The sequence below is a fragment of the Artemia franciscana genome, chromosome 8, assembly GCF_032884065.1.
Source record: "Artemia franciscana chromosome 8, ASM3288406v1, whole genome shotgun sequence".
Classification (NCBI taxonomy): domain Eukaryota; kingdom Metazoa; phylum Arthropoda; class Branchiopoda; order Anostraca; family Artemiidae; genus Artemia; species Artemia franciscana.
The window spans coordinates 35,692,219-35,710,154 of record NC_088870.1 but is presented as its reverse complement, the minus strand read 5'-3'; the positions used below and the strand labels follow the sequence as shown (position 1 = coordinate 35,710,154).

Sequence of the window (17,936 nt, the reverse complement as noted above, 5' to 3'; positions counted from 1 at the left end):
TCCTTTCTTGTTTTCATACGTCATGCATAGCCAGTATGGTCTCAGAACGTATTTAATAATTGCATTCCTTGCAGACACTCTTTGACACCTAAGTGGTTAATAACGCGTTTGATTGTGTGAATGCAAAGGTTTTCAAAAGGATTCAAGGTTTATTTCAGGGATTAATAAAGTATTGGCTTCTTTTTTGAGAAAACTGAAATATGGGTCATCTATTCGTAAATCACCAGTATCTCTGCTCAAAGCTAGACCTAAATATTGGCAGTTATAAATCTCAACAGTCTCTCTGTTGTGCTGGACAATATCTTTGTCTTGTGAAATTGAGCCAGCTTGGGTAAATAATAGTATGGTCCGGGTGAAGGGCAGAGTCAAAATTTTCTGTTTTTTCCGCTTTTTAAGGGTGTTATTAATAGAAGTAGAGTGCTGAGTTAATCTATACATAAGCCGTTGATCAGTACTTTCGATGAACCAAAGACAACAAGAGCATGCAATTCTGTAAACACCGGAGTTTTCACATTTCGGGATGGGGTTTTTACCCTGACAAATTTGGGAACTGATGGTCTTATTGGGTCTATAATAGGTGCAAATATTATTTTCCTTAGATCAATGTGGCCTGAATTCCCTTATACGTACGGGAGACCAGGATAAACTGATTTTTCACTTAGATTTGTGTTTACTGTGTCAATGTTTAATAATTTTTAATACGTTTTCCAATCACAGAATTTATCAAATTAATTGGATAACCAATCCCAAATAAAACATCTCTAAAGTGATCGAGTTCCGAATCCTGGAAACTTGGTGAACAAACCTGGCAATGCTCTATCAACTAGGGAAGTGACCACTCCTCTTTCTACCGCAGGGGAATGATTAGAGGAATAATTTAAGTAACTGTCACTATATGTAGGTTTTCTGTAGACCCCAAACTCAAAACATGTATCATTACGGTGCACCAAGACATCCAAGAAAGGAAGACGCCTATCTACCTCTGATTCTTGAGTAAGTTTGAGTTTTGGATCCAAGGAGTAAAGCAAGTGAAGGGAAGAGTTCAGAGATTCTTCACCATGCTCCCACGAACAAAGTAATATCATCTTTAAAACGAACCCAAAATTCAGGTTTAGAAAGACTTTGCATAATAGCCCTTTCTGCAAGGTTTTCCATGAAGATAACAGCTTCTACTATTGAAGGGGGGGGCCATTGGAAGCCCCTTTTTCTGTCTACAAAAAAATACTTCTAAAATGGAAATAAAAGTAAGTTCTGTTACAAAGGGCTGTAGATGAAAGAAGTGTCTGATTCGAAAGTTGAGTACAACAGCGTTACCTATGACATTATTTATTGATGGTTTTATTTATCTGTAGATGGCGATTTGTGGTGGTTTTACACTCGGAAGAGTATTTTACTTAATTTCTGCTTATTTTTGGCTTAATGGAACTCTTTACTTTTCTTTGAAAACTTAATTTGTGGGAAGAGTTTTTTTTATTAATAAATGAGAAAGATTGAATATTTTTTTATTATTAAATGAAAAATTATTTATATTTATCATTAAGCAAGAAAGAAGTATCCTGGAAAATTGCGGCAAAGAAAATAACTGTTACCAATCTAGTTTAAATGTTTGTCCTTTCATGTTCACCATCTAACAACCTTGTAGCATAAAATGATTCAAAAATAATATAGTTAATTTTAAGTATCATAATCCAGCAGTCAATGCTGCCGCTCTATGATAAAGCGTAGAATATTTCTCAGGGAATTGTCTAAACTTATCGAAAAACTGAAAATTGTGCCTATTTTTACATGTTTTCAACATATTTCTAAATCTAAAAAAAGCAAAGTAATACTCCATAATTTTGTTGGGGAGGGGGATAAAGCTGAATCTCAGCAATCAAATGATCTCAAAAATATGTGGAGATATTTAGAGCGTAGGACTCCCGAAGAATAACATACAAAACTTCCACTAGGTACATAAACTTTAAACAACAATAATAACAACAACTAAATAAACCCAAAAATTTTGAGTCTTTTCGCTACTATTACTAGTAGCTCATCATAGCACTAAGCCATCTGAGGTCATTCCAGTCTCTCCATGCACCTTCCTGGACAATTTTATGGCCTCTTCTCACCTCATTCGAGGACGCCCTGCTTTTCGTTTGGCCTTAGTTGCGAAGCCGAAAAAAATACTATTTTTGGCAACATATCATCCTTCATCCGCAACAGCCTTAAGCTTCCTTTCAAATCAGCCCTTGAAAGTGGGACTTATACGATTAAACTGTATTTAGACAATTCACTTTGAAAACATCTAGCATATCTTCTTTAAGATTTCGAAGCACCTCCGTTTAGGAGCCGTTCTTGAAGACTGTTACAAACCTAGGTTTTAGGATCCTAAGATTATTTCTAAAATTCAATTTTGATTCTTCTAATCTTCTTTCAACTCCCAATAATCATGACGCACCTTGTCCTTTTTATTTCTTATATCAGTTTTGAATTCATCATGTTTACTTACATAACTGTATATATGTAAATGATTTTATTTCTACGAGTCTTGATGCCTGTACTTGCTGCAAATTTTATTGAATGCTGGTTCTTGAAACAATGTAAACCAAACAGGGGGAGAGGAATTTAAAAAAATGTCAAAACCTCTCTAGCTAACTACAGTTGACCGTAACCTAAATTCCATATTTATCCTCAGAAAAATGGTAACGGAGAAAAGGCTAACATTGATTTCATATGTTTACAATCTCTATTTTTATCTACATTCTACCTCCATCCTGTTTCCCTTTATCCTAATTCTATTATATTCCATGTAAATTATTTATGTAATATTTATATTAATAGACTTTAAATTATCTAAAAAAATATTCCATTAAATTTAATCTCTATTCAATCACATCTCCATTCCAAGGCAGGAAACATCTTATTTCGAGCTTTGACCACATTCCACGTTCTAGTGATTGGAATAGAGGTCGACAGGCTGGTCCCAAATTGAGTGTCTGGGTTTTGGGAATCGCCTAGTTTTAATGCCTTTAGGCCAGACAGATCTTATGTCTTCAGAACACCTAAATTTCAAACTAGTATAATATTTCAATTTGGAGCAAGATATCATTCAAATTAGAGAAGTTTCTAGCAATTGGATGGACGAAATGTATGCTTCTTTTATGCAAGAAAAAAAACGTGGTTTACTGGAAGGGATATAACAAGCATACGAATGGCAGCGGCCAGAGCGTCCAAACGAAATGACAATCACCTTTCAATATAACTTACAGGGTCCAAAGTGAAGGTTTTCCTGTCCCAGTCTAGTAGAAGGCCAAGGGTCTGTAGTTGTTCGTATATCCTACTTTCATTGTCATTCTTCCATACGGAAATCATCTCCATAAACTGTTCACGCGGCATATCGGCTCGTCGTTTACCTTTTGCTGCTAACAATTGGCGTTCAACTACAGCCTGCGTAGCTATACCGGCATGATCACATCCTGGGACCCACACCGTGTTCATTCCTCTCATTTTATGCCTATAAAAAAAGTAAAAATAAAACAGGCATAGGTATTTTGTGGCAAATCGTAAAATGATGCAGCAACCTTTGGTCGAATGCATTAGCCCTTTTTTCAGAAATAATTACACGTTCCACAAAGAAAGTACGCTATTTCTGCTTAAAACCTACCTTATTCTCAATGTCCTGACACTCAATCAATGTCATTACTTGTAAATTGCAGATGTATACTAAATAATGCTTTATTACTTTGCCCCAAAACATGAAACAAAATCATTCCTTTATAAGCATTGAATTTGAATGAAAATATTTTTTGTTTACTTGGTTGTTTTTTTTCCAAAACTATTTTCTTATTTTCGCTTATTAAAGAGTGTTGGAGGGGGGCCATTCAAAAGGGCGCTTTTAAGTATCCCGTTAAAGATTTTTGGCCATGAAGATTTCAGTGATATACCGTTTAGCTTCCAGCCCTATCCACTCTGAAAATGACACAAAAAGTCTTATTGTGCCATATGCCATCTTACGATGACCTTGTCCAGACAAATTTATAATAAGCGTACGTATGTAAGCATATATAGCTCGTAGAAAGCTTTTGACAGTGTTTTGGTGGTCTAAAACAAAGAATAAAAAGGGATACGTCAGCATGTCAAATCTTTATCGAAACTTATGAGAAATTGCTATCAATAATTGACCCTTTGCCCAATCTTTGCGTGATTTCTAAAAATGCAGCATGTACAAACTATGGTAACATAAATTTTACGTCGAGATAAAACATCTACTATTCGTATCTGAGGTATTTGGTCTTAAGAACAATTTGATTCAATGTCGATCACTGAGTGATTATCGCATAAATGCTTTACTAGTAACTGCGAAACTATATTATTGCGTTGGATTTATTTTTTATAATATTTGCATAGCCGCTTTCACAAAGGCCAGTTGTCCTATCCTGAATAGTATCATAAATCAATAAAAAAATAGACCAATAACAACAACGGATTAATTCCCTCACCTCTGAAAATGAGCACGCTTTGTAATTCCTGTTTACAAGTTACTATCCACGATATAGAAGAAATCCAAGAGCATTAAGACTCGGGCAGTACAGGTCCGTGGTTTAAAATTTCTTTATTAACGTCTCTTTGACTATATGTGCCTACCTACCCTAATTTAAGTGAATTGGGATGTTTTACTGCACATGGTACATGGCGCTCAGAGGTGGCACACACCACTAAGATGCATTGACTCAGTCCTCTTGGCCCAAACAACTTCTCCATCGTAGGTTTCAAGTATGCCTCTGAAAATTATCATTCTTGTGGCTCCAAGGTGCTCGCCCCATGAATTTCAAGCTGACCAGCAAAAAAAAAACTTCCTATCGGCCTCAGTAGGTGGGTAGGGGTGGGTGATGACTTTTAGTTTTGGGCATCTAAATATACAGATTGAAACTCATTGGAATGTCGTGCATCTGATTATACATATTAAAACTAATGGCATGATCCCAATTCAAACGAGCCTTTTGGCCTACTTTGACCCAGAAATCATACAAATGGAAAGTAATTACAAATATCCGATTTAAACAAGATGCAGCACGGAAATTTATCTTCTAAAAGGTTGGGGTTGGAAGGAGCAGGGATCCTAGAAGGACCAATGATCCACTTTTGCTCTCTAATCATACAGACCAAAAACCCTTTCACGAGTCTAGTTAAAATAACGGACAACATGCAAACATTTCTTATAAATGAGAGAATGGGGGTTGGAGGAGCGAAAACCCAACTTCATGTCTCAAATCATACATACTAAAAATCACTGCACGTTTTCAATTTAAAGTACGTAAACAAGATCAAGAATTTCTGCAGAAAGTTTGATGTTGGAAGTACAGGAGAAAAGCTGCTGGAGGGATCACATACCCACTTAGATCTTTCATCAGTGCATATTTTAAATGCTGACTTGATTTTACTAATGCAGGGTACGACAGGTCTACCTTTCCGCCCAAAAAAAGCAGGGAGAAGGGGTTTTGATGTATTTTTAACTGAAAATGACATCATCGTATTTAAAAACACAACAAAAATTAAAAATTCTAGAAACGTTAATTACATATTTTCGAAGCCAATTTATGATATCAGCATGGTTTGGACATGACAGAACCCTTGCGATATCAATGTTTTTAATAGTCAGTATATATCCTTCAATAATTACATCTTAAACAAAATTTTTGGCAAATCATCAGCAGTCTAATGGCAATACTATTTAGCAGTCTGAATAAAGGAAGGTGAGTTGCCCAATTAGTTCCATTAAACCGTCTGATATATTTTTACATGGACCAAGATATGTAACCTAAACAGAAAATCAGGACTGTCAGATAGGCAATTTAAATCAAACATTAACATCTTAAAAACACAAAAGAAGAAATTTTAAAGCACTTACATGAACAAAAATACAACCTCTAATTAGTATTTGGCATGTATTGTATTGTTCAACAAAACACACCATATTCAGCCACAAATCACATCAAGCTCCTCCTCCGCACAAGCTGGTTCAGTGACAGTTGCAGGAAAATTACTAGCTTGTGTAGCTTGTGCCACCTCCTGTGGACGGACTGCATGTTTGGTGCTTGAAATGCTCACATGGTGGCCATACTGAACACATGAAAAACTGATTTAAAAAATTTTCCGTTTGTCCGACTGGTTGTGGCCATAATTGTGAATTTGAAGCATAAATCTATTAGTAAGCGATAACCAGTAATTCAATTTTTATCTTTTTTGTGTTTGTACAGTTTAAATTTAGCCGCAATTCTTAAGCCTCAGGCTTGCTCAACGGTACTGAATCAAGAGGTGCCTCAGCCGGCTATGCCGAAGCCTTCTTACTCGGTTATAGTTAAGAACCCGCCGATACAGCTGGACAATCCTGCGGCCCGTAAGAACTTTCTGGACTCTGCAGGAGGGAGTAGTAGCACTAGCATCGTACATCTGAGCACTCGTAAGGAAGCTTGGCGTTTGGTGCTCTCTAACAAGAGTGACCCAAGGCACCTCGCAAACGCATTAAGCAGTTCGGACAAATCGATTGAGGCTGAAGTTAAAAACCCGTCATTTATGGGATAGTACGCCATGTAACCAAAGACAAGGATAAAGAAATGCTTTGCTCCCTCATCATAAACTGTACAGATGCACTCCAGCTCGGGAAAACAAAATCTTTCCGGTTCCAATTTGAATCCCGTGAACATTTGAAACACGGTATCAACCATGCCCCTGTAATCGGTTATGAGCGGCTCCGGCTCCCCATATTTGAGTTTAAGTCTCTTCCAAATCGGTGCTATAATTATCAGTCTTTCGGGCACATTGCTAACCAGTGTAAGAGCCCCCCCCCCCTAAATGCTCCAGATGTGCCGGACCCCATCAAAGTGACAAGGCCAATCCATGCGGGGGTGAACTCAAATGTACCCTCTGCGGCTCCAATGATCATCCGTGCTACTCGTTCAAATGCCCTAAAACGCAGAAAGCCCTGTTAAAATAAGGAGCTCTAATCTTCTAAAAAACAGTGCATAATTCAGTATTTCTAAATTTCAACTATTGTTATTTACTTGGGATTAAATGTATGAAAAATCACTGCTGGATAATATTTTGAAATAAAAAGAGATAAAGAACATCAGGACTGGAAGAAGTTCCAACATTGGTAGTAGCAGAATTCGACAGAAATCCAAAAGCTGCCAAATCTACCAACAAATTTCACTAGGCTACGAAAACTGCCGAGTAGCATTGCCATTATGCTACCCCACTTTTTCCATGGTGGCGGAACATATTTGGCCCTTCTCTGGAAAATTATTTTTGAGTACTTGGAGCTATCTATGAACATATCTACAAAATAGGAACAGGTTAGAAGGGATCACACAAAGCATTTGTCCAAAATCCCATCCTTTCCCAAAATATGAACCATAAAAATCCTTGTCTTTGTGATTTCAGATACCCGACTCAATGAACAATCTTCAAAAAGTGAGGCCTGGACCTTTGTAGGCTGACATCCATGGCACTCCTATCTAATAGTACCTCAAGTAAACAAAACTTTTTCCTATGGCATGTTTGAACAAAATGCAAACTACATGGATGTTCAAATAAACTATTTTACGTGTACGAAGATGCATGAATTTGAGGGAAGAAGACCGTATGGTCAAGCCAGACAAAATGAGAAAATATAGTACAACAAACAACAACGAGGGAATCCAAACTCAGTAAAAACGAAGAAAATGCAAATATTCCAGCCAGTGCCCCAATCAGCTGTCTTCAGTCCAAAAAAAGAATAAAAAGAGGCAAACTTTAAAAACAAGGAGGCAGCTGAACAAAAGGCAACTGAATGTAAAAAAAACGAAATAGTAGAACATTGAACACAGGCTGAGATACTGGGTTTTCCCCACCATCTCAGCCCCATGTACAATGCTCTTATTAGTTCTGATCTTTTGTGTTTTTCACATCATCATATTTTGTAACCTAACCAAAATTCTTGTACTACCAAACCTGGACAAATAATAGCATTGAGAAAGACTGTATACAAAATACATTCTCAGTTCAAACTTTCACTCTGCAATTCAACACTGGGTTTTTTATTCACTAGCCTTTTCATTGCTACTAAAGGAAGTCACTTTTTTTGTTTTCAAGGTATGTCTTTCTTTCCTATATTGTATTGTGAAGTTTTATCTACTTTTTAATCTTCTTTTTGCACTAAGGGTGGCTCAACTGAGGGTCGGCTTAAATATTGACTCTTTTCTGCTATTTTTCACTGACTGTGAATTACCTTACCTTTCTTTCTTGTCCAATGTTTTACTGTTTAGTCTAGAAAACAAAACTGCAATAAGCAATGACCATTAGGACAAAGGTGTCACTATTAGCTTACCACCTGACAATAGCATCCTGTATTGAAACTGTCAATGCATGTCCAAGATGAAGTGATCCTGTTACGTTTGGAGGTGGCAGTACCATTGAAAATGAGCTTTTTGAAGCTTTATAATCTTTCGGTTCATCTGTTGCATAAATCTTTTGCCATTTTTTCTCAGTAAGTGATGGATTGAAAGAGCTTAGATGATGTCCTCCTGATACAAAAAGAAAAATACAAAAAAAAAATAATACAAAAATACATGAATGGCTTACAAACTATAGATTATGACATCTACAGAGATCGTCTTTATTTTTCGAAACAAACTATAAAATGGCTTAGCAGCAATACAAATATTAAATATCAAACTTCAGAGGACTGAGCAAAATTAGCATATTTACATTGGTTCTACTTCCAAGATTAACTAAGTGTAGAAATGCTAAGTTAATTAAATAAAATAGAAATCAAACACTAGCACTTCCCTCAACTAATTCGACTAACTAAGTGTAGAAATGCTAAGTCAATTAAATAAAATAGAAATCAGATACTAGCAATTTCCTAGATCTTAATTGTGTTATTCACCTAGCACATAAAATTTCCAATATATATCTATATATATATATATATATATATATATATATATATATATATATATATATATATATATATATATATATATATATATATATATATATATATATATATAATACCCTAAACTAGAGTTTTACCTTTTGTAAACAGGAACACATGCCATAGTTCTGCTTTTTGTTTAATATTGAATAAAACTATATCAGACAACAGATACCTCTTTTCCGGTGCTATTTCACATCATTTATTGGAGGTTTTCAGTTTAACAGCTTTTATGTAACCCTGAGAATTGTTGAGCAAGGCTAATGAAATTTCAGGAATAGATCTACATCGCAAATTAAGGTTTGAGAAAGTTTTAACAAGTATTCATCTCAATCCCTCTCTATTGAGCTGAATTTCTATGAGCTAGGAAAAATAATTCACTAAGGGAATAAAACTTTTTGAAATAAATCTATGCCTGCACACAAGTCTAACAGGGTATTTTCAAACTTATACATCTCCTGCTTCCTCTGCTCCTATGATGTTATAAATATTACGACACATGTAATATCAAAGACCACACTGCCTTCCCTTGACAATAAATAACAGTTCGAATAGGGAATCCTTTTATTAGATAGTGAGAAAAAAAACAATAAAAAAATATACTGAATATTTTGATTACATGTACAGCAATCATAACAAGTAGAAATACATATTTATTTTATTGTTTTTTCACTGTCTAAAAAAAGTATTTATCCGTATTAGAACTGTTACTTATGGTTTGAAATATTGTTAGAAAATCGGTTTCAACTCTGAAAAAAATTGTAAAATTTTTAAGGCTTATATCTCCAGCAAACACAAAAATTAAACCCTTTCTAAGGTTTATACCCCAGAAAATTTCCATAGATTTAAGACCCTGAAAATAATTACCATCCCCATAAGTAAATACAATATTTAGTATTAATTTCAGATCCTTTACAAATTAATACATAAGCTTTTAACAACAAAAAAGTAGCCTCAAACTTGCTCAATATTACCAAAGACCATGCAACCTTGTTAAACGTTGGTTTTCTTAAAGCAATGAAGTGAAAACTTACCCGTGGTGTAATACAAACAAGCTCTAGCAACCTGAGCTTTAACTAAGCTCATATGGTGGAATACTAATTTCCCAACATTGGAAAATTTAGTAGTTTTGTTGTCTATTTTTTTTTCTTTTTTAAAAATTGCTTTAGTTATAAAATTCAAGCAAGTTATTGCTAAAAAAAAAAATACCAAGTAATTGCATTTACAGTCTTAGAAATATACAGTTAACTGCCTTTAGCATGTAAATAATCACATATAAGCCAAAAAATAAAAATCATAGATTAACAGTGGATTTATACCACCATTTCATAATATAGTCACTTTAAACAAGAATATAAAATATTCTATGATTGGTTAGCTAAGTATAGTCCATCAGTCTGACAACTGTTTAGTATTTATATACATATGTACCTTGTGCAAACCAGTGTGAATAGCTTACTTAGCAAATTTGAAATCATGATTGCAAGCAATAACTGCAAATTCTTAAAGGAAAAACCAGAGGCAATAGTAACAAAAATTGTAAAAATGTGTTTTGAAAAAAAGAGAACAAAAAGCCAATTGAGAAAAACCTCCATTTGCAGCTAGTTCAGAAAAGGTAACTATTATTTTGACTAATTTTAATAGTAAAATGTAACTTTGAAATGAATTTCATAAAATAGGATGAAACTTCTGTGAAATGGCACCAGATGGGAATTTGGCCCCCCCCCACCAAAAAGAACAACAAGGAAAATCAGCGTTTTTGCATAGGTAGCACTGACATCATCTTTTTTTTCAACTAGCAGGGCACTAGAACATCACAGAGAGCTGTTTAGGGGTTCACTTGAAAGCTAATGTTTATATATACATGTTTTTTAAAATACGACTTGATAATGGCATCAAAATGTGCCATGTAGCACCTAAAGAGCATACTTTTGGTCTCATTTCTTGAGTGCAAAGCCTGGGGAAAATAAAAAGGGCAACATCATAATGACTATGGTCAAAAACCCTATTCCTGCGTTTTTCAATCCTACCTTGTGTATACTCCCCCTCCCAGCCTCCTTAAAAAAAGTGACAGAAAGCTGATTGCTGATCTCAATTTCAATATCATCTACATTTTCTAAGATTGTAAAAAAAAGTGTTATATAATCAGATGTATCATTTTTTTTTGAAAATCCAAATTGCTTTCAAAGCTTTAATTTGGTTTCCAAAAGGGTCATGGATCTATGGTCATTATTAACTGGTTTGTGAGTCTTGATTGTTTTGATGGAGAAGAAATTCCTGCAAGCCTGTTCCTGGCCATTCAAAAAGCATTTGACTCAATTTCTCATTTGATTTTATTTTCTAAGCTTAATGATTTAGGTGTTCATAGGAAGGCATCAGATTTAGTAAAATCATATCTTTCTGAGATAACACAAGTTACTTTAATCAATATTACTGCTTCTTCTTCCCTCCCCCTTATTGTCATTGGTTGGTGTTCCTCAGATTTCAATTATGGACCCTCTTTTCTTGATACTAATGAGGTCAAGATTTACAGTGTGGTATGTGGTTCCTTTGATTTGGTCAAGCTTTGTCACATCTATAGATACAATTATTCAAAAATTTAAACATTATTTTTGGTGAAGGAACGTGTTTTGTATTTATTATTTGGTTAATGATAGGATAAGATCTTTCTGTACTCCCTACCTCCTGTTGCCTGATAAATGCTATAGTAAAACTAATATTGTCTTGAATGGACATATGTTGGCAGTAGGTTGGAGTGACATATCAATGTTATTTTTTTTTTAAGCAGCTAAGGTAAGAATAGTTCTTTTTTTTTTCAGTGATAAGGTCTATTGTTTGTTTTTTTCTCATTGGTAAACAAGCTCTGATATTGGCCAGAAGAAAACTGTAAGACTTTGTATTTTATTGGTATTTGTACTAAAGAACCCTTAGCCTTGCTAGTGACATGACAACTGGAGCTAAAGTTTATGATAAGTCATCAGTATATGATGGTCATTTAAAGTAAAAAAGAGATCCTGCCACAACAAGAAGTGTTTTCTACCACTTTGCACCCCAGAACACCAATTTCTGCCAAAAATGACGTGTTATGGTTTAAGACTTTAAACATGAGGTTTCCAGCCCCCTCCATCTTAGAAAATGATTTTAGAGTATGGATATATTCTTTTGGTCCCCCACACCAGTTTGGATTCCAGCAATCTCTGGGTTGTGATCATGTGATCTATTCATTAGTTTCTATATTGGTTGGCACAGAAAGTAATAATGATTTTCTTGTCCTAGCAGGACAAGATCTTGCTTGTGCCTTTGATTCATCCATTTGTGAGCAAATTCTTCTTTTGGCAGCACATAAAGGCATCCAGGGATGTGTTATAAAGCCATTTTATTCAATGTATAGTTCTCTTCAAGTTATAATAAAGTGCCCAAATTTAAATTGTGATATACTAGTTGAGTCTGATATACCAGTAAAGAAGGGTATAAGGCAAGGAGTGGTGAGCTTGCCAGATATGTTCAATAACTCTGTTATTGAAGTACAATATAAAGCCCTGACAAAAAATACATTCCCGGGACATACTTTAGCCTTTAGACTCCATTCCCTTAGAAAAGTTTGTTGTGCATAAGCAAGGCTTGTTGAAAATATAACAGTTCAAAATAGGGATGAAACCTTTTAATTGACACTAAACAAATATAAATTTTTTTAACTGGATATATAAACACATATACAGTGTCCATCATCAGCAGTAAAACTAAAAGACATAAATAAAAACAAACAAAATTTAGGTAAAATTCTAGTTGATTGACTTTTGGCTATCTCTGAAAGGGGTTAGGTTAGGAAAATATAACTTTCAGGGTTGAGTCTAAAGGCTAAAGTATGTCCCAGGAAGGTATTTTGAAGTACCCACATCTACTCCTTCTCCTTCTAGAGTGCCCTGAAATTTGCCAACATGGGAGGTCTATACCTACTGAAATTTTGACAAAACAGTATTTTACCTTAATTTTCAGTTACCAGTTGCCTTTTCTCTACCTTTATTTCTGAAAATGCAATTCTTGTTATTTGAGTAAAATTCTGAGCCATGTCAATATTTTTTTCAAAATTTGGGAAATGTATTTGCATATCTTGAAAACCTTATAAATTGGGATTGAGTAAAGTTGTGAAGCTGAAAACAATTTTGTTGTACTTCATTCAAGCAGAAGATCTATTTTATAGGTTTCACTTATATTTTTAAAGGTCATCAAAGGTCAGGGCCCTCTAGAAGAAGAAGGAGTGGTGGTGGGTACTTCAAAATACCTTCCCGGGACATACTTTAGCCTTTAGACTCATCCCTGAAAGTTTCATTTTCCTAACCTAACCCCTTTCTGAGATAGCAAGAAGTTAATCAACTAGAATTTTACCAGAATTTATACCCAAAAAACTAATTACATATAGATTATTACTCTTATTTTTTTTTCAATGCAACAGTGGAAGCAAATCTCCTTGACCTTTTTGGTTCCAGTTCATTAGATTTATTGGACAAATCAGGTGGACAGAGGTCAAAGCTCTTAAGTGAAATGAAATTTACTTTATTTGACCTTAGTAAATTATCATAGATTGAATTCAATTCAAATCTACAAAAATGTAGAGGTATATCCACTTTATTTGTAAGTCAATAATATGAAGAGCAAAATCCCTCTGTTGTTTTTTATTGTCTAATATTTAACTCTGATAGGGTCAAGCCTAAGTATTACTGTGTTGGTATTTTTCAGCTCACAAATTAGGCTAATCACAGATTTTAAAAACAAGAGCTAAGAGCTCATATGGCACTTGTGACAAGGCAAGAACATCTAAGAGCCAAGAGCTCATATGGTATGAGCTCTAACAAAACTCTAAGACCCAACAGATTGATTTAAAAGGAACATCAGAGGCTTAATGCTGGTCGGGATTTAAAATAAGAGCTCTGAGTCATGATGTCCTTCTAAATATCAAAATTCATTAAGATCCAATCACCCACTTGTAAGTTATAAATGCCTCATTTTTTCTAATTTTTCCTCTCCCATTAGCCCCCCAGATGGTCGAATCTTGGAAAACAACTTTATCAAGTCAATTTGTGCAGCTCCCTGACACGCCTATCAATTTTCATTGTCTTAGCACGTCTGAAGCACCAAACTCGCCAAATCACTGAACCCCTCACCCCAACTCCCCCAAAGAGAGCAAATCCAGTACAGTTCCGTCAATCATGTATCAAGGACATTTGCTTATTCTATCCACCAAGCTTCATCCTGATTCCTCCACTCCAAGTGTTTTCCAAGATTTCCCCCTCCAATTCCCCCCAATGTCAACAGATCTGGTCAGGATTTGAAAAAAAGAGCTCTGAGACATGAATTCCTTCAAATATCAAATTTAATAAAGATCTGGTCACCTGTTCTAAAGTTAAAAATATCTCAATTTTTCTAATTTTTCCAAATTAACACCTCCCAGCTCCTCCAACGAGAGCAGATTATTTCAATCATGTATTTATAATTTGTGCTTGTTCTTCCCATCAAGTGTCATCCTGATCTCTCCACTATAAGCATTTTCCAAGATTTATGTTTCCCTTCTCCAACCCCCTATGTCCCTGGATCCAATTTGAGTCAAAAATGGAGCATCTGAGACATAAGGTCCTTCTATATATCAGGTTCCATTAAGGCCCAAATCATCTATTTGTAAGACAAAAATACCCCAATTTTCAGGTTTTCCAAGAATTCTGGTTTCCCCCTCCAACTCTCCCCAATGTCACAGGATCTGGCCGGAATTTAAAATAAGAGCTTTAAAGCACAAGATCCTTCTAAATATCAAATTTAATTAAGATCTGGTCACCCATTTGTAAGCTACAAATATCTCATTTTTCAGAATTACCCCCCCCCCAACTCCACCAAAGAGAGCAGATCCAGTCCAGTTATGTCAGTCATGTGACTTGTTTTTATTCTTCCCATCCAGTTTCATCCTGATCTCTCTGCTTTAAGTATTTTCTAAGATCCCCCCCCCAACTGCCCCACCAATGATGCTGTATCTGGTTGAGATTTAAAATAAGAGATCTGAGTTATGAGGTCCTTCTAAATATGAAGTTTCATGAAGATCTGATCACTCCTTCATAAGTTAAAAACATGCCATTTTTTATAATTTTTCAGAATTAACCCTCCCCCCCCCCCAATAGATCAGATCTGTTCCAATTATTTCAATCATGTATCTAAGACTTCTGCTTATTTTTTCCACCAAGTTTCATCCCAATCACTCCACTCTAAGCATTTTCCATGATTTTAGGTCCACCCCCCAAACTTCCCCCAATGTCACCAGATCTGGTCAGGATTTAAAATAAGAGCTTTAAGACACAATAACCTTCTAAATATCAAATTTCATTGAGATCAAATCACCTATTTGTATGTTAAAAAGGTAAAATTGGTGCAAACAGTATTATTGGCTTTTGTATAAAATGAATATACCACTCAATGCCTTTTTTAATGCTGTTTACAAATATAATAATTGCTTCTACTGCAAATTTGGATATAAGCACTTTTTGACCTCTTAAAAATGATCTATATATGGGGTCATTACAAATCTGTAATAGTTTAGAAACAACTTTGGGCTATATATTTGCACATCAGTGGGGTGGGGGTAAAGCATAGCATACATTAAATACATAAACTAACAATTGCTGTATTTTTTTATGTGTTTGTGCTGTTGCACTGGTGATTTCTCTTCTCATTAAAATTTGATGTGCACAAACACAAAAAAGATAAAAATACAGCAATGGTTAGTTTATGTATTTAATATAGGCTATGCTTTACCCCCACCCCCCCTGATGTGCAAATATATAGCCCAAATTTTTTTCTAAACTATTACAGATTTGTAATGACCCTTTATATAGGTCATTTTTAAGAGGTCAAGAGGTCAAAAAGTACTTAAATCTGACTTTGCAGTAGAAGCAATAATTATATTTGTAAAGAGCATAAAAAAAGGCATCAAGTGGTATATTCACTTTATATGAAAGCTTGTAATACTGTTTGCACTAATTTTACCATTAAAAATACCTCATTTTTCAGAATTAACCCCCCCCCAACTATCCCAAAGAGAGCAGATCTGTTCCAGTTATGTTAATTATGTATCTAGGACTTGTGCTTATTTTTCCCACCAAGTTTCATCCCAATCCCTCCACTCTAAGTGTTTTCCAAGATTTTAGCTTCCCCTCTCCCAACTCCCCCAAATGTCACCAGATCCGGTTGGGATTTAAAATAAGAGCTCTGAGACTCAATATCCTTCTAAACATCAAATTTCATTAAGATCTGATCAACCATTTGTAAGTTGAAAATACTTCATTTTTCTATTTTTCTAAATTAACCAGCCCCCCACTCCCTCCAGATGGTCAAATCGGGAAAATGACTATTTCTAATTTAATCTGGTCTAGTCCCTGATATGCCTGCCAAATTTCATTGTCCTAGCTTACCTGGAAGTGCCTAAAGTAGCAAAACCAGGACCAACAGAATTTGCATTGTTATATGTTACTTGGTTAATAAATACCAAGTGCCATAATTACCATGTTATATCTCCATTACCTGGAATATAACCAGTCTATAAACCCAGGTGATAAATCTAGCCTAGCCTATGGTTCTTTTGCCTAATGATTTTTGTGAGATCATAATTTTCAAGCTAAATTTCACAGAGAATCTTGTAAAAGCAATTTAAAACTCACTTTTTGATAATAATTGGAAGTAGACATGCAAGTTTAAAGAACGAGCGTAAAAACCAGATTTAATAATTTTCATTTGAGTTCAGCAGCCAATTTTCACGGAATACTATTTTAAATAATTTGCCTTTTCTCACTTTAGGAAGCCTGTACATTTTTTATGGATTAGGCCTTTTTTCGCGTCAACCAAAGAGACTGTTTGAGCTCAACCACTCGGTGTGGTTGAGCTCAACCGCTGTTTTTGCGTGAAACAGTGACAAACCAGGTTGTCATGAAAAGTGATTTTGCGTGAAACAATTGACTGGTTGAACTCTAATTTAACCAGAACTGTCATTGTTTTTAACCGTAGGGTTCTACCATTCATAATTGTTGGTTGACCTTTTCAGGCGTAGATTTCGAAAAGAAGAATTCGTAGGCTATAAATAAGTCTATATAAAATAAGAATTATAAGCTGACAAATATAATTCTAGCCACGCAAAAGTAAGGTTTAATTTTGTTTTTTTCGTATTAGGACTATTTGGATAAATGTTGGGTTATATCCTGCAATTTGATTCACATAGGCCTTAAGACAGGAAGTCAAGAGTTTGAATATGCTTTTGAAAACTTATGTAGATACTTGGAAATCTTTGTTTCATCCTCTTGATGCCCTAGGCTTGACCTTAGCTTGGTAATTTGGCTTCAGAGATAAAACCTTGATGAAGCAAGACCCTAGTGGTTATAAAGCATTGTTAATCCAATTACTATTCTTACTAGATGCTTCAAGATGTGTTGCATCTTTGTCAGAACTCTTTACATTTCAGCCTTACCCAATAGGGCCATGGATAAATTTTCAGGTCAAACTCTAGTTTGGCTACTGTTTGCTATCTTAGAAATGGGTTAAGTCAGGAAAATAGAACTTCCAGTATTGAATCCAAGGCAAAAAATACGTAAAATTCTAGTTTAGCTAATTTTCATTATCTTGGAAAGGGAATAGGTTACAAGAATGAAACTCAGTAATTAATCCAGGGTCAAAAACACTCTGGGAAGGTACTGCCAGGCTTCTATGTCAACCCTTTTCTGATTTCTAAGTCTTAGATAATTGCTTACTCAAAAGGTCTATACCTATACTATTGAAATTTTGACAAAACAAGATTTACCTTAATTTTTAATTATCAGTTTCTTTTACTCTGGCTTTAGCTCTTAAAATGCAATTCCTTTTATTTGAGTAGCATTTTAAGCCATATCAATATTTTTTTTTTCAAAATTTAGGAAATGTCTGCATATCTTTAAAACCTTATAAAGTGGATTGA

General features: G+C 34.9%; 1 protein-coding gene across 1 annotated transcript in view; it reads right to left on the bottom strand.

The window, feature by feature from the left end:
• The window catches only part of LOC136030354 (probable valine--tRNA ligase, cytoplasmic), an 81,445-nt gene extending 64,653 nt beyond the window's left edge, over positions 1-16,792 (bottom strand). The window contains exons 1-3 of the mRNA XM_065709272.1: positions 16,654-16,792; positions 8,348-8,543; positions 3,250-3,496 (exon numbers count right to left, since the gene is read on the bottom strand). Of these exons, the coding sequence (XP_065565344.1) occupies positions 3,250-3,496; positions 8,348-8,543; positions 16,654-16,726 (516 nt within the window). The 5' untranslated portion in view covers positions 16,727-16,792. The remainder of the gene's footprint in view (positions 1-3,249; positions 3,497-8,347; positions 8,544-16,653) is intronic.
• Positions 16,793-17,936: the final 1,144 nt, after the last annotated feature.